The sequence below is a fragment of the Cnephaeus nilssonii genome, assembly GCF_951640355.1.
Source record: "Cnephaeus nilssonii genome assembly, chromosome: 15".
Lineage (NCBI taxonomy): Eukaryota > Metazoa > Chordata > Mammalia > Chiroptera > Vespertilionidae > Cnephaeus > Cnephaeus nilssonii.
Genome location: NC_137086.1, coordinates 63,110,407 through 63,130,808, shown reverse-complemented (window position 1 = coordinate 63,130,808; position 20,402 = coordinate 63,110,407). Strand labels below are relative to the sequence as shown.

General features: G+C 44.7%; 1 protein-coding gene across 1 annotated transcript in view; it reads left to right on the top strand.

The window, feature by feature from the left end:
* LOC307111869 (testis-specific gene 10 protein) overlaps positions 1-12,452 on the top strand; it is a gene marked incomplete at its 3' end in the record, with an annotated part of 96,844 nt that extends 84,392 nt beyond the window's left edge. The window contains exons 16-18 of the mRNA XM_079792057.1: positions 7,414-7,616; positions 12,014-12,118; positions 12,299-12,452. Of these exons, the coding sequence (XP_079648183.1) occupies positions 7,414-7,616; positions 12,014-12,118; positions 12,299-12,452 (462 nt within the window). The remainder of the gene's footprint in view (positions 1-7,413; positions 7,617-12,013; positions 12,119-12,298) is intronic.
* Positions 12,453-20,402: the final 7,950 nt, after the last annotated feature.

The window sequence follows — 20,402 nt, the reverse complement described above, 5'->3', positions numbered from 1 at the left end:
AAATTATTTTTATTGCTCTACAACAGCGGTTCTCAACCTGTGGGTTACGACCCACAGGTTGAGAACCGCTAGCAGGGTCGCCTGAGACCATCGGAAAACACAGATGTTTACATTATAATTCATAACAGTAGCAAAATTACAGTTATGAAGTAGCAATGAAAATAATTTTATGGTTGGGGGTCACCACAACATGAGGAACTGTATTAAAGGGTCACAGCATTAGGAAGGTTGAGAACCACTGCTTTAAGAGAATTGTATCCAGGATATGTATAAACAACTTTTATAACATAACTAGAGGCCCGGTGCACGAAATTAGTGAACTGGGGGTTGGGGGGAAAGTCCCTCAGCCTGGCCTGCGCCCTCTGGCAGTCTGGGAGCCCTCGGGGGATGTCCGACTGCTGGCTTAGTGCAGGGAGCGGGCCTAAGCCAGCAGTCGGACATCCTTAGTGCTGCCGCGGATGTGGGAGAGGCTTCTGCCACCACCGCTGCACTTGCCAGCTGTGAGCCCAGCTTTGGTCTGAGTGGCGCCCCCCCTGTGGGAGCGCACTGACTACTAGGGGGTAACTCCTACATTGAGTGTCTGCCCCCTGGTGGTCAATGCACATCATAGCAACCCATAGTTCTGCCGTCAGGCCGAAAGTGACTCTCTGACATCTCCCAAGGGGTCTCAGATTATGAGAGGGTGCAGGCTAGGTCGAGGGACCCCACTGGTGCACGATCAGGGCTGGGGAGGGACACAGGAGGTTGGCCAGCTGGGGAGGGACTGCGGGAGGGCTCCAGGACGTGTCTGGCCTGTCTCACTCAGTCCTGATTGGCCGGACCCCAGCAGCAAGCTAACCTACTGGTTGAAGCGTCTGCCCCCTGGTGGTAAGTGCACATCATAGCAACTGGTTGACTGGTTGACTGTCTGCCCCCTGGTGGTCAGTGCATGCGTCTGCCCCCTGGTGGTCAGTGCACATCATAGAGAGCAGTTAAGTGGCCTTAGCATATCATTAGCATATCACACTTTGATTGGTTGACTGGACGACCGGACATATAGCATATTAGGCTTTTATTATCTACTAGAGGCCCGGTGCATAAAATTTGTGCACGGGGGTGTCTGTCCCTCAGCCCAGCCTGCACCCTCTCCAATCTGGGACCCCTCGAGGGATGTCCAACTGCACTTTTAGGCCCGATCCTACCGGGATCGGGTCTAAATGGTCAGTCAGACATCCTTCTCACAATCCAGGACTGCTGGATCCCAACTGCTCGCCTGCCTGCCTCCCTGATTGCCCCTAACCGCTTATGCCTGCCAGCCTGATCCTCTAACCACTCCCCTGCCAGCCTGATTGATGCCTAACTGCTCCCCTGACAGCCTGTTTGCCCCTAACTGCCCTCCCTTGCATGCCTGGTCACCCGTAACTGCCCTTCCCTGCAGGCCTGGTCACCCCTAACTGCCCTCCCCAGCAGGCCTGGTCCCTCCCAACTGCTCGCCCCTGCAGGCCTGGGTCCCCGCCAACTGCCTTTCCCTGCAGGCCCGGTCACCCCCAACTTCCCTCCTCTGCCAGCCTGGTCACCCTTAACTGCCCTCCCCTGCAGGCTTGATCACCCTCAACTGCCCTCCCTTACAGGCCTGATCCCTCCCAACTGCCCTCCCCTGCTGGCCTGATCACCCACAACTGCTCTCCCTTGCAGACCTGGTCCCTCCCAACTGCCCTCCCCTGCTGGCCATCTTGTGGCGGCCATCTTGTGTCCACATGGGGGCAGTCATTTTTTACCACATGGGGGCAGCCATCTTGTGTGTTCGAGTGACAGTCAATTTGCATATTACTCTTATTAGATAGGATAGAGGCCTGGTACACGGGTGGGGGCTGGCTGGTTTGTCCTGAAGGGTGTCCCAGATCAGGGTGGGGGTTCCCTTGGGCCGTGGGGCAGCCTGGGTGAGGGGCCTGTGGTGGTTTGCAGGCTGGACACATCCCCTGGCAACCCAAGCAGAGGCCCTGGTATCTGGGATTTATTTATGTTCTATAATTGAAACTTTGTAGCCTGGAGCGGAGCCAAGCCTCCTGCTTGCTCCCTGGCCACAGCCATTTTGGGGGGAATTTATTTATCTTCTATAATTGAAACTTTGTAGCCTTGAGTGGTGGCCTCGGCTGGCCAGGGTGTGCGGAAAGCTTGGCTTCCTCGATCGCTGGGGGCAATTCAAGCCTCCTGCTCTCTCCAGCTCCGTGGCTGCCACCATTTTTGTTGGGATTTATTTATCTTCTATAATTGAAACTTTGTAGCCTTGAGTGGAGGCCTAAGCTGACCAGAGTGTCAGGAAAGCTTGGCTTCCTCCATTACCGGGGAAACCCAAGTCTCCTGCTCGCTCCATGGCCGCAGCCATCTTGATTGGATTAATTTGCATACTCACTCCTAATTGGCTGGTGGGCGTGGCTTGTGGGTGTAGCACAGGTATGGTCAATTTGCATATTACTCTTTTATTAGACAGGATAATAATAAAATGGTAATATGTTAATTAGACCAGGAGACCTTCTGGACATCCTTCTGGACAATGCCATGGTGGCAAGGCCAAGAAAAAGGTGGTTTGGGGTGATCAGGCCAGGAGGAGAGGGCAATTGGGGGTGATCAGGCTGGCAGGGGGCAGTTGGGGGCGAGAAGGCTGGCAGGGGGGCAGTTGGGGGTGAGCAGGGCAGCAGTGGGGGCAGTTGGGGGCAAGCAGGCTGGCAGGGGGGCAGTTGGGGGTGGGTAGGCCATCAGGCAGAGTGGTTAGGGGCAATCAGGCAGGCAGGCAAGTGAGCGTTTAGGAGCCAGAAGTCCTGGATTGTGAGAGGGATCCCAGATTGGAGAGGGTACAGGCCGGGCTGAGGGACACCCCCCACCCCCGTGCACGAATTTCGTGCTCCGGGCCACTAGTATAGGATAATAATCCAAATAAATGGCCGATAAGCACATGAAAAGCTGCTCAACATTATTAACTATCAGAGAAATGCAAATCAAAACAATACCATTTCACAAGCACTAGAGTGGCTACAATGAAAAAACAACAACAGACTGTAACAGGTGTTGACAAAGATGTAGAGAATTTGGAACCCTCATACATTGCTAGTGGGAATGTAAAATAGCAAGGCCACTTTAGAAAACATTTTGGCAATTCTTCAAAATGTTAAAAATAGAATTACCATAGAGCCCACACATTCCACTCTTATCTATTGAAAAGGAATGAAAACATAGGTATGCGCAAAAACTTGTACACAAATGTTCTTAGCAGCATTATTTATAACTAGAGGCCCGGTGCCTAAAATTCCGCACCCAGGGGAGGGGGAGTTCCTCAGCCCGGCCAGCTCCCTCTCACAATCTGGGAGCCCTTGGGGGATGTCTGACAAGGAGCAGCTCCTGCATTGAGCATCTGCCCCCTGGTGGTCAGTGTGCGTCATAGTGACCGGTTGTTCTGCCATCAGGCCAAAACCAGCTCTCCAACATCCCCCGAGGGGTCCCAGATTACGAGACGGTGCAGGCCAGTCCAAGGGACCCCATCAGTGCACAATCGGGGCCGGGGAGGGATGCGGGAGGTTGGCCAGCTGGGGAGGGATCACAGGAGGCTCCAGGGCATGTCCGGCCCATCTTGCTCAGTCCCAATCGGTCGGACCCCAGTAGCAAGCTAACCTATCAGTCAGTGTCTGCCCCCTGGTGGTCAGTGCACATCATAGCAAGCAGTTGAGCAGCCTTAGCATATCATTAGCATATTATGCTTTGATTGGTTGAATGGTCGACCAGAGGACCAGACACTTAGCATATTAAGCTTTTTTTATATAGGACTAGAGGCCCAGTGCATGAAATTCATGCACTAGGGGGATGTCCCTCAGCCCAGCCTGCACCTTCTCCAATCTGGGACCCCTCGGGGGATGTCCAACCCTAAACTGGCAGTCAGACATCCCTCTCACAATCCGGGACAGCTGGCTCCTAATCACTCGCCTGCCTGCCTGCCTGATTGCCCCTAACCACTTCTTCCTCCCAGCCTGATCGCCCCATGACTGCTCCCCTGCCAGCCCGATTGATGCCTAACTGCTCCCCTGCTGGCATGGTCGCCCCCAACTGCCCTCCCCTGCCACCCCAATTACCACCAACTGCCCTTCCCTGCCAGCCTGTTTGCCCCCAACTGCCCTCCCCTGCTGGCAATCTTGCAGCGGCCATTTTGCGATGGCCATCTTGTGACAATGTGAGGGCAGCCATCTTGTGATGACATGAGGGCATTGCGCAAGGGCGTGAGGGCCACCTAGGCTTTTATTAGTATAGATATCTAGAAAAAGTAAATAACTCAAGTGTCCCTACATCTATGCAAGGAAATATTATTTGGCAATAAATGTAGTAAAGAACTACACCTTCTAAAACATGGATGACACTTGAAAACATTAGGCTAAGTGAAGGAAGCCAGTCACAATAGACCACACACACATTGTATTATTCAATTTGTATGAAATGTCCAGAATAAGACAGATCATAGAAATGGAAGGTAGATTAGGGATTGCTTCGGGCAGATGCTGGGATGGTGGACAGTAGGTGTTTGGTGAGACTGCTAATGGGTACTGCATTTTATTTGTGGATGATGAAAAATTCTAACACTAGAATTTGTGCAATTGTGGTATGATTGCACAACTCTTTTAATATACTAAAGAAATTGAATTGTACCTTCTAAATGTGTGAGTTATATGGTATGTGAATTATATTTCAATAAAGCTGTTGCCAAAAAAAGCGACACTCCATTTTGTATTCCTGACAGCAGAGTGTATGAAATTATAATTGCCCATTTTAATGTTAACACACACTAAGAAATTTACCAATTTGTTAAACTAAAACAGAGATTTTGCCCCCCAGTGGACATCCAGCAATGTCTGGAGACACTTGTGATTGTCACTGCTGGGGTGGGGGATGCCACTGGCTCTTGTAGAGGCCAGGGGTGCTGTAATCACACTGCAATGCATAGGCAGCTCCTTACACCACATACTCATCCAACCCAAAGGGTCGCTATTGTCAAGGTAAAGACACCCTGGACTTGAAATAGCATTTTGTTTTAATTTATATTTCTTTGATTATTCATAAGGTTATTTTCTCATCCTATATAATAAAAGCCTAATATGTTAAGTATCCGAGCGTCCAGTTATCCATTCAACCAATCAAAGCGTAATATGCTAATGATATGCTAAGGCCGCTCAACCGCTCACTATGACGTGTACTGACCACCAGTGGACAGACAATCAACACAGGAGCTGCCCCCTGGTGGTCAGTGCACTCCCACAGGGGGAGCGCCACTTAGCAAGAAGCCAGGCTAACAGCTGGCAAGCACAATGGTAGTGGCAGGAGCCACTCCTGCCTCTTCTGCAGCACTAAGGATGTCCAACTGATGGCTAAGCCATTAGTCAGACATTCCCTGAGGGCTCCCAGACTGCGAGAGAGTGCAGGCCGGGCTGAGGGACCACCTCCCCCCAGTACATGAATTTCGTGCACTGGGCCTCTAGTATGTTTAATAATTTGATATATTTTATATATTTTCTGTTCACATTTTTCCTCAATTTGCATGAGTTTCTTATATTAGTAAGATATTAACTCTTTATTTTATTTACTGAGTTTATTTTCTTCCTGTTGTTTTCTTCTAAATTTTAAGCTTTATATAGACTATCAATATGTTTTTATTTGGTCAGACATCATTTTTTAATTGTATGTAGTTCAGGAAGTTCTTCCCTCAGCTGCGTCCCCCTCCCCCTGTAATCTCATTTTTATTGAATTCTTTTTTCTTAGAGTTTTATCTTTTCAAATTTAACTCTTTTTTAAAATACATTTTTATTGATTTCAGAGAGGAAGGGAGAGGGAGAGAGATAGAAATATCAATGATGAGAGAGAATCATTGATCAGCTGCCTCCTGCACTCCCCCTACTGGGGATTGAGCCTGCAACCCAGACATGTGTGCTTGATTGGAATCAAACCTGGGGCCCTTCAGTCCACAGGCCGACACTCTATCCACTGAGCCAAACTGGCTAGGGCCATATTTAACTTTTTAAATGCATATATAATCCTACCTAATAAAATAGTAATATGCAAATTGACCGCACCTTCGCTACGCCCAAGCCACGCTCAGCAGCCAAAGCCACGCCCAGCAGCCAATCAGGGTGAGTATGCAAATTACCCAACAAAGATGGCGGTTAATTTGCATACACTGAGGGAGGGAGGAGTGAAGACTAAAGACAACTTAGAAGGAAGAGGGAGGAAAAACGGAAAGCAAGGTGGCTGCCAGAAGGAAAGCCCGGGCGGGGCGGAGCGGGGTGGAGCAGGGCGGGCGGCAGTGGAGCGCGGGTGCAGGTGTGGTGGCCGCAGAGGCGGCGACAGTGGCAGCGGTAGTGCATGCGGCCACAGCAGCTGCTTGCAGGATTCTTCCTGCAAATGAGCTACTAGTTTATTATAATGTGTATTATGAGATAATTTTTTTCCTGAATAGTAATGACTGGTTTTCTTCCTTTTGGAGAAACATTTGGCTTACACAGTGTATTTCAGGTTCAAGATAACCTTCAAAAAAAATGAAGCTTTCCAAGGGTTTATGCAAGAGAGGGCATGTGTAATGACACTTTGTCTTCCTTAACAATGGAATGCAATGACACTCCATAAGGTAGTTACTCGCCTCACACAGTAAAAGCAGTAGTCACAGGTATCACCATGTCAGTCTTGCAGAAATCTATAATGATAAAAGGGTAATATGCTAATTAGACCGGGCATCCATCTGGACAAAGCCGGGGCCGGAGGGAAGCCAGCCCGGGTCCAGGGTGCCAGAGGGGAGCCAGTGCCAGCAGCCAGGGGAAGGAAGGCCTACTTTTGCACAAATTTTGTGCATCGGGCCTCTAGTATATAAATAAATATCAAAGCTGGAAATGGAAATTGTTTGCAGTTTGAGATAAATAACTCATTACTTAATGAATTTTCTGATATGATCAAAAAGTTGGTGGAAATGAAACTCTGTGTGTGTGTGTGTGTGTGTGTGTGTGTGTGTGTATTTGGTAAGAAGGAGGACAATATTTCTAATCAAGAAATTCAAAGGGGCCTGGCCAGGTGACTCAGGTGGGAGTCACCCCATACACCAAAAGGTTGTGGGTTTGATTTCTGGTCAGGGCACATACCTAAGTTGCAGGTTTGTTTTCTGTGGGGGCGCATATGGGAGGCAACTGACCAATGTTTCACTCTGACATAAAAGTTTATCTCTCTCTCATTCTCTCACATTCGTCCTTCTAAAATCAATAAAAAACATATCAGTTGAGGAATTTAAAAAAGAAATAAATTAAAGGGGTTCTTATTTTATTACATAATACAGAAATTTTATAAGTCTTTGATAATATATCAGTTAAGTGAATGAATGGGAATAAGTATAGATATCTTCCTATTGTTGTACAGATGGAGAATGAGTTAGATTCTGCTCGTTCTGAAATAGAACTCCTCAGAAGTCAGATGACAAATGAGAGAATCTCCATGCAGAATCTAGAAGCTTTGCTGGTGGCCAATCGGGACAAAGAATATCAGTCTCAGATAGCGCTTCAAGAAAAAGAATCTGAAATTCAGCTGCTTAAAGAACACCTGTGTTTGGCAGAAAATAAAATGTGAGTTTGTTAGCAGTATCATAACAAAGTCATATTCCTTAAGTTTTTGATACTTTATTGGTTAGGAGAATTTTAAAGCTAAAATTTACATAGTTTAAGCATCCATAATTAGCCATTAATTAAACTGAGCACCAGAAATATTGGGATTTGCAAAAAATTTAGTACTAGTTTCTATTACCTGTTTAGCTAAATTGATTTAAATTTAAGTTTAACCATTGTGTTGATTGTTTCCAATAGAGCTTTGGGTATAATAAGATGTCTAATCTATAATATCGCCTTTAGGAAATATTATAACCAGATTAGAAAAAAACACTTCTGAAACCAGAAGAATTTTTCTATATATGAACCCACCTGGTATTGCTCCCTAATCTTTCCACTTGTCACACTGTGTTTGCTTGTGTACCTATAATGTACATACTAGGTACCTAGAAGGTCTCCTGCGTTCACAGAATACTGAAGACTTCCCTTAGAGCAGTAGTCGGCAAACTCATTAGTCAACAGAGCCAAATATCAACAGTACAACGATTGAAATTTCTTTTGAGAGCCAAATTTTTTTAAACTTAAACTTCTTCTAACGCCACTTCTTCAAAATAGACTCACCCAGGCCGTGGTATTTTGTGGAAGAGCCACACTCAAGGGGCCAAAGAGCTGCATGTGGCTCGCGAGCCGCAGTTTGCCGACCACAGCCTTAGAGCATTGATTGTGGCTGCTGCTTTCAGCATCCCAGTACCATTAGCAGTTTATTCCATGACCCTGCTGGAAGGGTGGGTGGAAATGCCTGCCTGGATAATGAATGTTCTGTTGTTAAACTTGGTCTGTTGTTAACCTCTCACCAAAAACAGAGGCATGGGGACCCCCAGCCTCTGTTCTTATCTGTCTCCTCTGTGACACTTTTTCATCCAGCCTCAACTCTGCCCCCCTGTCTGAGCTTGGGGCCTGGGGAGGGATAGGAATCATGATCTCAGGAATCAGGCACTCACAGGAGCCCCTGACTGAGCCCAGCCTGCAAAGCCCAAGCCAGTTCCTTCAGAAACTGTTTCCAGGTTATGGCAGCTGTCACTGAGTCCCTTTTAGTCACTGCAGCTGGGCTGTTGTGCTACCTTTAACCAGTTCTGCCAGGTCACTTTCTCAAGCCGGAGGTGGAAATCTCTTAAGAATGTAACCTTAAAGGCTACCTTCTGTTTTAGACTGGCTGATCAGTACTGTCCCTTACACGGGTAAACATGATCAACTTGTGTGTCCTAGAGTGCCGTCCTGGGAACAAGCAGCAGGGGTAGAGTGCTCTGTGCAAGCAGCATTCATCTCGTCGTTATCTTCCTGATGCAGTGCGCCATGTTGTGGGGGTTTGTGGCATGGGTTAGCCCTAAAGGAGATCCTGTTAAACGGAGGAGAGTGTGTGCAGGAATATCAGATTTAATTCTGAGCGTACACAAAGCACGTGGTTGATCTAATATATAACAGACCATATGAATTCCAGTTTTGACTATTTGGTTATACCATTACTTAAGAGTATAATATTTCAAAGTACTTTTATAAAAACTACTAGAGGCCCAGTGCACAGATTCATGCACCGGTGGGGTCCCTCGGCCTGGCCTGTGGGGATTGGGCTGAAACCAGATCCCCAACATCCCCCAAGGATCCCGGATTGCGAGAGGGCAGTTCTCAGTTGACACACCCCGGAATCGGGTTCCCTCCTCTCTTCTCCCAATATTATGTCACTTTCTCTCTGTATCTGTCTCAGTTCTTTCATCTCACTTTACCCTATGTTTGGTAGTAACTGATGACTTGTGGGCATTTAGCTGCAAAATGCAATTATTTAGCAAACAGGATTTACTTAGCCTGGAATCTAGTGGGCCTAGGGCAGGATCCTGCTCAATGTCAGGCTCCCGTGCTGGCCCTTCCGCCAAGACAGAGTCCTGTTGGGGTGCGAACCTCCTTCTTCCTACCTGAGCTGCTCCTACACCTCCTTCCCTCCTCGGAAGTTGCTGCTGGCACTGCTGTCCACCTGGAAGGAGGGAAGCCACAGCCAGTTTCCCAGCTGAGAGTGGTAGTGGGAAAATTCACTGCCTCCACTGGAAATCAATATTAAGTGGATGGGCCAGTGCAGGCACCAGACATTGGGGCCACAGCCAGTAGGTCCTGCATGTCTCATCATTTAGCTAATTGCGTCAAAAAGTTTCTGTTAGGGCCAGACCCATGACCTCTGCAATGGGCTAGAGGCCTGATGGGGAGCCAGACCTGAAGTGGGGATCCAGTTGGCTAGAGGCCTGTGCATGGATTCATGGGCCAGTGGGGTCCATCGGCCTGGTCTCTGGGAATGAGGCCAAAACCTGCTCTCCAACATCCCCTGAGGGGTCCTGGATTGTGAGAGGGTGGTTCTAGGGTGAAGCACCCCAAAATCGGGCTCCCTCCTCTCTGGTTCTGGGTGCATCACCCGAGAACCACAGCTGCCAAGTTACTGCAGCTCGACAGCTCCTGCGTTGAGTATCTGCCTCCTGGTGGTCAGTGCATGTCATAGCCACCGGTCGAACGGTTGGCTGGTCAGCCAGTTGCTTAGGCTTTTATATATATAGATGTGCAGTAAATAGATAATAGAGATAGATAATCCTATATAATAAAGAGCTAATATGCAAATGGTCATCACGCCCTCACGCCCTCATGCCCTCATGCCAGAACTGCTCAGACACTCAACACTGGGGAGAGAGGAATGGGGACCAGCCAGGCACAAATGAGCTCGCGAGAGAAGAATGGAGACCACGAGAAAGGAATGGGGACCAACCAGGCTGCAGCCTGGGAGAGGGACAAGCCGCCCGCCCCATGGTCCTGGGCACCAGCGGCTGGGGCTGGGGCCCAGGAGAGGAACAAGCCACCCGCCCCACAGTCCCAGGTGCCAGCAGCTGCGCCTGTGCCTGAGACCCAGGAGAGGGACAAGCCACATGCCCAGTGGTCCTAGGAGCCAACGGCTGCACCTGTGGCCCAGGAGAGGGACAAGGCGCCTGCCCCGTGGTCCCAGGCACCAGCACCTATGCCTGCAGCCCGGGAGAGGGACAAGCCTCCCACCCCACTGTCCTGGACGCCAGCTCCTGCAGCTGTGGCCCAGGAGAGGGACAAGCCACCCGCCCCACGGTCCTGGGTGCCTGCGGCTGTGGCCCAGGTGAAGCTGCCCGCCCGCAGTCCCCTGCGGCTGCAGCCGGCCTGGGCGAAGCTGGCCCGAGTCCTGGGTGCCTGTGGCTGGCCAGAGGGAGGGAAGCCTGGGTCCCAGGTGCCTGCGACCAGCCAGAGGAGGGAATCCTGGGTCCCGGGTGCAGGACGAGGCAGAGGCATTTAGGGGTGATCAGGCCAGCAAGGGAGCAGTTAGGGGCAATCAGGCTGGTAGAGGAGTAGTTAGGGGTGATCAGGCAGGCAGGCGGAGGTGGTAGGGGAGATCAGACAGGCAGGCAGACGAGCGGTTAGGAGCCAGCAGTCCCTGATTGCGAGAGGCAGTCAGACATCCCCAAGGGGTCCTGGATTGGAAAGGGTGAAGACCGGGCTGAGGGACCCTTTCCCCCATGCATGAATTTCGTGCACCTGGCCTCTAGTAGATAATATTACTCCATATAAACACAAGGAAATTGACACAGAGAAAGTTTAACTAATTGAATGTAATTGGCACACCTTAAGCTTTTCAAGTAGGCTACCTTGTACATTTACTACACCTAAAATTGGCATATCCTATCTAATAAAGAGGGAATATGCTAATTGACCCTCACACAGTCACAAAGATGGCGGCATCCACAGCCAGTAAGGGGGGAATATACTAATTGACTGCCCGCCCTCAAAGATGGTGGCACCCACAGCCAATAAGGAGGGAATATGCTAATTGACTGCCCCACCCTCAAAGATGGTGATGCCCACAGCCACAAGATGGCAGCGCCCAGTCCCCTCAGCCCCACCCAGGTGGCAGGCGCATGGCAAGGCCGGGCCCAGCGGACCTGGCCTTGCCACGCACCTGCCTCCAGAGTCCCCCAGTCCCCTCAGCCCACAAGCCACCCAGCCCGAGGCACAGACAAGCCTCAGATGGTGGCTACCCAGGGCCGCCTGAGGCTCAGGTAACCAGGGCCAGCTGAGGCTTGTGCTGCCGGCAGTGGCAGCAGCAGAGGTGTGATGGGGGCATTGCCTTCCCCTGATTGCCGGGTCGCCTCCCACCCCTGAGGGCTCCCAGACTGTGAGAGGGGGCAGGCCAGGCTGAGGGAACGCCCCCCTCCAGTGCATGAATTTTCATGCACTGGGCCTCTAATACATCCATAAAGATCACAGTTTGGCTTGGATCCAGCTAAGGAAACATTGCCAACATGGTTCAGAAAGTTCTAGACTTTAAAAAGTCTAATCAACTCTCTCTCTTACATTCTTTCACACAGGGCCATCCAGAGTAGAGACGTGGCCCAGTTCAGGAATGTCGTCACGCAACTGGAAGCTGATTTAGACATTACCAAAAGACAGCTGGGGACCGAGCGCTTTGAAAGGTAAGTTGGTCTCTGTGCAGTATTTAGGCTGGGAGTATTCTTTCTTAGGTAACAACAGATTTTGGTTATTCCATGATGGCTAGGTTTTAAAGTGTGAATTGAACTTCAGTTTTACCACTGGTTTAATAATGCCACTGAATACAAAATTTAAAAGTTCTATTTTGAACATTTTGCTTTTAGGGATAGGGCTGTGCAAGAACTTCGCCGCCAGAATTACTCAAGTAATGCTTATCATTTGAGTTCTACACTAAAGCCAAATACAAAATGTCATTCACCGGAACGTGCTCACCACCGATCTCCTGACCGAGGCCTGGATCGATCTCTAGAAGAGTGAGTGGTTTAAGGGTCCATTCTCTGGGGACCATATAGTAATATATACAGTGACTATTTGAGGATGTAAGCAAACGCAGTAACAGTCTGTCAGGAATAGTGCTATTGAAACATGATTAGTTATGGTCACATAAAAAGAAAGTATTTTGACTTAGTTTTATATAAATATTCTAAAGTGAAAGATCTCTATTTTATCTGATTACATAATTATGTATTTTAAATCTGATTTTCTTTTTATTTCTACATTAATTTGTATTAATTTTAATTGGTAAATTAATTAAATGAATTTAACTTTGATTAATAAAATATTGGTTCATTTTTATACCACCCTAAATGTGAATACTCTATGAAAATAAGTTAATATTAGAGGCAGAATTTTAGATACATTTCTATATGTCACAAATTTGTAATAACATTTTTATCCTACATAATAAAAAGGTAATATGCAAGTTGCATCACTCCGCTACGCCCACGATTGGGCCGGCTGGAGGCGCGGGGGGCGGGACTCAGGGTGGCCAATTGGCCGGCGGTAGGAGCAGGGGTCGGGGACTCGCAAGTCCCCGCCCCTCGCTCCTCCTGCTGGCCTAAACGGCTGGCGCTGCTGGAGGACCCATGGGGCCGGAGGAAGACTCTGGTGGCGGAACTCAGGGTGGCCGATTGCGTGGCTGCCGGCACCAGTTTTCCGCCAGCAGCAGTTTTCCTCTGGCCACCCGCTGATCGGAGCGCCTCCCGATCGGAGTTCCTCTCGGGGTAGCCGATCGTGCAGGTGGGAGGCGCTCTGATCGGCAGGTGGCCAGAGGAAAACTGCTGCTGGCGGAAAACTGGTGCCGGCAGCCAGGTGAAAGTCTATTGCACGAAACTTCGTGCAACGGGCTTCTAGTTTGGAAATAATTTGAAATTTACAATCAGTAATAAAAATAAAATAATCCAAAGGACATCTGTATACCATTTACCCATAATCTCTATTGTTAAAATTTTACCAAATTTGCCTTTTATGTGTTTGAGACAATCCATGTGCTGTCTCACTCACACTCTTGCACATGCTCCCTCTCTCTTTTTACATACACACATTTAAAAAAATAATAATAATTCAAGTTCCAAACCATCCTCACCTTGCCTTCCTCCATTCTGTATTTGTAAGTCCTTTTTTCTACAGTGGGTACCCTGGCTCATCAACACATTTACTCCATATAAGCATAGAGTAAATGCTTTGTTTAATCCCAGTACTCCTTTGTTTAATCCCAGAATGCATAAAAAATGTTTCAAAATTTCTCACCTGTTACTACAATAAGCAGACCAATGTTTTTTAAAAGTTTGAGATCTGGCCCTGGCTAGTTAGCCCAATGGTTAGCGCATTGGCACAGAGACAGAAGGCTCGCAGGTTCGATTTCCAGTCAAGGGCATGTATCTTGGTTGCAGGCTTGATCCCCCACCCCCACATGCAGAAGGCAACCAATAGATGTGTCTCTTTCATATTGATGTTTCTCTTTTCTTTCTCCTTCTCCCTCTCCTCTACTTTCTCTTAAAAAAAAAAAAATGGAAGAAAATATCCTGGGGTGAGCATTAAAAAAGTTCAGGATCTGTTTGCAACTCTTCCTTCCTATCCCCATATGTCTTAAGGCCCAAGTCTTACAGGCATGTAGTTAAATATTGTCTTAATAAATTACTCAATTACTTTTTTTCTTTTTCTGTGGTTATGGTATGTATATTTGAAATATCATTAGATTTCTTTATTTCAGTTTGTTTTTCATTTTTCCTCTTCCTAGTATTTTCCTTGATTTGATATAATTTTTGAGTTTGTATGTTGATATGCTTTCAAAAGTCAAAACTTCGCAAAAGTAATACTCAAAGTGTCCCTCTCTCCTGTGTGCTTTCTATCCCGCCCCTCCAATGAGAAGGGCTTTTTTTGTGTTTTGGTTTCATTTTTAATTTCTAGTTTTATTGCATTGTGATTAGAGAATATTGTTTATAATATTTCTATTTTATGGAAACTACTGATGTGTTCTTTGTACTTTACTACATGATCAATTTTTGTGACTAGTTCATGTGCACTTAAAAAGATATATTCTTTCTTCTCAGTGTATAGTGTGCATATATCTAAAAGATTTACCTTTTAAATTTAATTTAGCTCTTTTATATTGATGCTTAATTTTTGTCCACTTGACCTGCTTAACTAAGAATGGTGTTTTAAAATCTATTTTTTTGTACTTTTTTTCTTGTATCTTCTACAAATTTTGTATTATTTTGTGTAAAACAAGGTGGTTATTTGTGGCATAGATATTCTGAACTATCATATTTTCATTATGGAATGTGGTCCTTTTATGAGTGTCCTTTTCTGATACAGTTACTTTTTGGAGGGGGTAGGAGCTGGACTTCTATTTTGTCTGATATTAGAGTTACAACACCGGTATCCTTATAGTCTTCATTTGCTTGGTAAATCTTTGTCCAACTCTTTATTTTTAACTTTTTTCAATCACTGCATTTGAAGTATCTCTCTTATATATAGTATAGTATGGATTTGAATTTTGCTTTTTGGGCAATTTTGAAATTCTTTTTTTTTTTAATATATTTTATTGATTTTTTACAGAGAGGAAGAGAGAGAGGGATAGAGAGTTAGAAACATCGATGAGAGAGAAACATCGATCAGCTGCCTCCTGCACACCCCCTACTGGGGATGTGCCCGCAACCAAGGTACATGCCCTTGACCGGAATCGAACCTGGGACCCTTGAGTCCACAGGCCGACGCTCTATCCACTGAGCCAAACCGGTTTCGGCCAATTTTGAAATTCTTTTAAAAAAAATAGGTGAGTTAAGCTCCTTCACATTATTGAGGTGAATGTTAAATTTGGTCTCCATTCTGTTATATCATCTTATGATAATTGTGTTTATTATGTGACATTGACTGTATTTCTGAATTTGTTTATACTTCTTTGCTTTTAACATTTGTTTGGATATTCAGGAAGGACTGTGTTTTATTATAGTGGCTACCTTTCTTTTATTTTAAATTTTTATTTATTTTAAAAAATATATATTTTATTGATTTTTTTACAGAGAGGAAGGGAGAGGGGTAGAGAGTCAGAAACATCGACGAGAGAGAAACATCAATCAGCTGCCTCCTGCACACCCCCTACTGGGGATGTGCCCGCAACCAAGGTACATGCCCTTGACCAGAATTGAACCTGGGACCCTTCAGTTTGCAGGCCGACGCTCTATCCACTGAGCCAAACCAGTCAGGGCCTTTCTTTTATTTTTAAAGTTTTATTTATTTTTTATCTTTATTTCCTTTTGTTTTAAAATTGACTTTATTTGATAACATTGGTTCACAAACCATATAGGTTCTAAGTGTACAACTCAATAAAACATCATCTGAATACTGTTTCATACACCAACAGCCCCAAGAAAAGTCCTTTTTTAATCCACATTTTCCCACCCTTTGCCCACCTTCAACTACCCACAACCTCCCTTTCCCTCTGGCTATCACCATTCTGTTGTTTGCATCTTTGTGATGTATGTTTTTTGCTTAATCCCTTCACCTTCTTTCATCCAGTTCCCCAAAACCCCTCCCCTCTTACCACTGTCAGTCTGTCCCATATATCCATGCCTCTGTTTCCATTTTGTTCATCAGTTTATTTTGTTCATTAGATTCCACATATAAGTGAGATCATGTGGTATTTATCTTTCTTTGACTGGCTATTTCACTTAGCATAATAATGTCCAGATCCCTTCATGCATGCTGTTACATTAGGTAAGATTTCTTTTTTTTTTTTTAACAGCCACATAGTATTCCATTGTGTAAATGTCCCACAGCTTTTTTTTATCCTCTCATCTGCTGATGGGCACTTGGGCTGTTTACCGACCTTGAATATTGTAGATAATGCTGCAATGAACATAAGGGAACATATATTCTTTTTTTTTTTTTAATGCAGTTTTCTGTGCATCTTTCTAGTCTTTTAAAAAATACATATTTTATTGATTTTTTACAGAGAAGAAGGGAGAGGGAGAGAGAGTTAGAAACATCAATGAGAGAGAAACATTGATCAGCTGCCTCCTGCACACTCCCTACTGGGGATGTGCCCGCAACCAAGGTACATGCAAGGTTGACCACAATCAAACCTGGGACACTTCAGTCTGTAGGCTGACGCTTTATCCACTGAGCCAAACCGGTTAGGGCGGAACATATATTCCTTAGAATTAGTGTTTTGACATTCCTAGGATATATTCCTAGAAGTGGGATCACTGGATCAAAAGGCAGTTCTATTTTAAATTTCTTGAGGAAATTCCATATTGTTTTCCACACTATACTGTATTCTCACCAACATTGCACTAGGGTTCCCTTTTCTCCACATCCTCACCAGCACTTGTTGTTTGTTGATTTATTGATGGTAGTCAGTCTGATAGGTGTGAGGTAATATCTCATTATGGTTTTAATTTGCATATCGGATGATTAGTGACATTGAGAATTTTTTCATATGTCTATTGGCCATATCTTATTTGGAAAAGTGTCTATTTTTTTAATTTTAAATCTGTATTGTTGAAAGTATTACAGCTGTCCCTTTTTATTACCCCATTCCCCCCCTCTACCCTCTGCCTCTTCCCCCCACCCCAGGCCTTCACCACCCTATTTTCTGTGTCCATAGGTAATGCATATATGCATATAAATTCTGTGGTTAATCTCTCCCCATTACCCCTTTCCCCTCTTCCCTCTAAGATTCGTCAGTCTATTCCACATTTCCATGCCTCTGATTCTATTTTATTTATCAGTTTATTTTATTCATTAGATTCCTTGTTCATTTATTTTGATTTTTAGATTCAATTATTGTTAGATAATTGTATTTATTGCCATTTTATTGTTCATATTTTTTATCTTTTTTATTCTTCTTCCTCTTCTTAAAGACTACCCTTCAACATTTTATGTAATACTGGCTTGGTGGTGATGAACTCCTTTAGCTTTTTCTTGTCTGTGAAGCTCTTTATCTGACCTTCAATTCTAAATGATAGCTTTGCTGGCTAGAGTAATCTTGATTGTAGGTCCTTGCTTTTCATCACTTTGGGGATTTTTTTTGTGTGTTTTTTTTAAAAATCTTTATTGTTGAGAATATTACAGATGTCCCCTTTTTTACCCCCATTGCCTCCCTCCACCGGGTTCCAGCCCCACCCAAGGCCTTCACGACCCTACTATCTGTATCCAGATCTTTAGTTAATCTCTTCCCACTCTGCCCTCCCCACTTCCCTCTGAGATTGTCAGTCTGCTCCATGCTCCCGTGCCTCTGATTCCACTTTATTTTGTTTTTGATTTTTAAATTCAATTGTTGATAGCCATGTATGTTGATGTTTTATTGTTCATATTTTTCTCTTCTCCCTCCTCCTCCTTCTCCTCCTCCTTCTCTCAGATAAAGGTAGTCTAGTTTAATCTTTTTGCATGTGTCTGTCCAGTTTTCCCAACACCATTTGTTGAAGAGACTGTCTTTACTCCATTGTATGTTCTCAGCATTGTATGTTCAATATCATCAGGGATATTGGCCTGTAATTTTCTTTCTTTGTAGTGTCTTTATCTGGTTTTAGAATTAGGATAATGCTGGCTTCATAAAAAGAGCTTGGAAGTATTCCTTCCTCTTGAAATTTTTTGGAATAATTTGAGGAGGATAGGTGTTAGTTCTTCTTTGAATGTTTGGTAAAATTCTCCTATAAATACACCCAGTCCAGGATTTTTGTTTGCTGGGAGTTTTTAAATTACTGCTTCAATTTCATCAGTTGTTATTGGCCTACTCACATTTTCTGATTGTTCCTAATTGAGTTTTGGAAGATTATAGGTTTCTAGGAATTTGTCCATTTTGCCCAGGTTGTCCAGTTTGTTGGCATAAAGTTGTTCATAGTATTTGCTTACAATCCATTGTATTTCTGTTGTGTCTGATGTTATATCACCTCTTTAATTTCTTTTTTTTTTTCAATTTTTTTATTAAGGTATTATATGTGTACATATCTTACCATTGCCCTCCCCACACCCCACTCCCATATATGCCCCCACTCCCCAGAGTTTTGCATCCATTGGTTATGCTTATATGCATGCATACAAGTCCTTTGATTGATCTCTTATCTCCCCCACCTCTCCCTAACCTTCCCCTTGTAATTTGACAGTCTGTTTGATGCTTTACTGTCTCTGTATCTATCTTTTTGTTCAAGTTTATAATGTTCTTTATTATCCATAAATGAGTGAGATCATGTGGTATTTTTCTTTCATTGACTGACTTATTTCACTTAACATAATGTTCTCCAATTCCATCCAGGTTGCTGCAAATGATGAGAATTCCTTCTTTTTTATGGCAGCATAGTATTCCATTGTGTAGATGTACCACAGTTTTCTGATCCAGTCATCTGCTGACGGGCACCTAGGCTGTTTCCAAATCTTAGCTATGGTGAATTGCGCTGCTATGAACATAGGGGTGCATATATCCTTTCTAATTGGTGTTTCTAGTTTCTTCGGATATATTCCCAGGAGTGGGATTACTGGGTCAAATGGGAGTTCCATTTTCAGTTTTTTGAGGAAACTCCATACTGTTCTCCACAGTGGCTGCACCAGTCTGCAATCCCACCAGCAGTGCACGAGGGTTCCTTTTTCTCCGCATCCTCGCCAACACTTGTCGTTTGTTGATTTGTTGATGATAGCCATTCTGACAGGTGTGAGATGGTACCGCATTGTTGTTTTGATTTGCATCTCTCGGATAATTAGTGACGTTGAGCATGTTTTCATGTGTCTCTTGGCCTTCCTTCTGTCTTCTTTTGAAAAGATTCTATTTAGGTCTGTTGCCCATTTTTTTATTGGATCATTTATCTTCCTTTTATTAAGTTGTATAAGCTGCCTGTAGATGTTGGAGATTAAACCTTTATCAGTGATGCCATTTGCAAATATGTTCTCCCATGCAGTGGGCCTTCTTGTTGTTTTGTTGGTGGTTTCTTTTGCTGTGAAAAAGCTTTTTATTTTGATGTAGTCCCATTTGTTAATTTTCTCTTTAGCTTCCATTGCCCTAGGGGCAGTGTCAGTGAAGAATTTCTTTTGGCATATGTCTGACATTTTGCTGCCTGTGGATTGCTCTAGTATTTTTATGGTTTCCCGTCTTATGTTTAAGTCCTGTATCCATTTTGAGTTTATTTTTGTGTATGGCGTAAGTTGGTGATCAAGCTTCATTTTTTTGCATGTATCTGTCCAATTTTCCCAACACCATTTATTGAAGAGACTGTCTTTATTCCATTGTATGTTCATGCCTCCTTTGTCAAATATTAATTGAGCATAGTGGTTTGGGTCAATATCTGGATTCTCTATTCTGTTCCATTGATCTATATCTCTGTTCTTGTGCCAGTACCAGGCTGTTTTGAGAACAGTGGCTTTGTAATACAGCTTGAAATCTGGTATTGAGATCCCTCCTACTTTATTCTTCTTTCTCAGGATTGCTGTGGCTATTCGGGGTCTTTTTTTATTCCAGATGAATTTTTGGAGAGTTCTTTCAAGGTCTGTGAAATATGCCGTTGGTATTTTAATGGGGAGTGCATTGAATCTATAGATTGCTTTGGGTAGTATGGACATTTTAATGATGTTGATTCTACCAATCCATGAACATGGTATGTTCTTCCATCTGTTTACGTCTTCCTCTATCTCTTTTTTCAGTGTCCTGTAGTTTTCCGTGTATAGGTCTTTTACCTCCTTAGTTAAGTTTATTCCTAGGTATCTTAATTTTTTTGGTGCGATGGTAAATGGGATTGCCTTTTTAGTCTCTCTGTCTGTAAGTTCACTATTGGTGTATAGAAAGGCCATAGATTTCTTGGCGTTAATTTTGTATCCTGCTACATTGCCGAATTCATTTATTAAGTCTATTAGTTTTTTGACGGAGTCTTTCGGATTTTTTATGTACAATATCATGTCATCTGCAAATAAAGACAGCTTTACTTGTTCTTTTCCAAT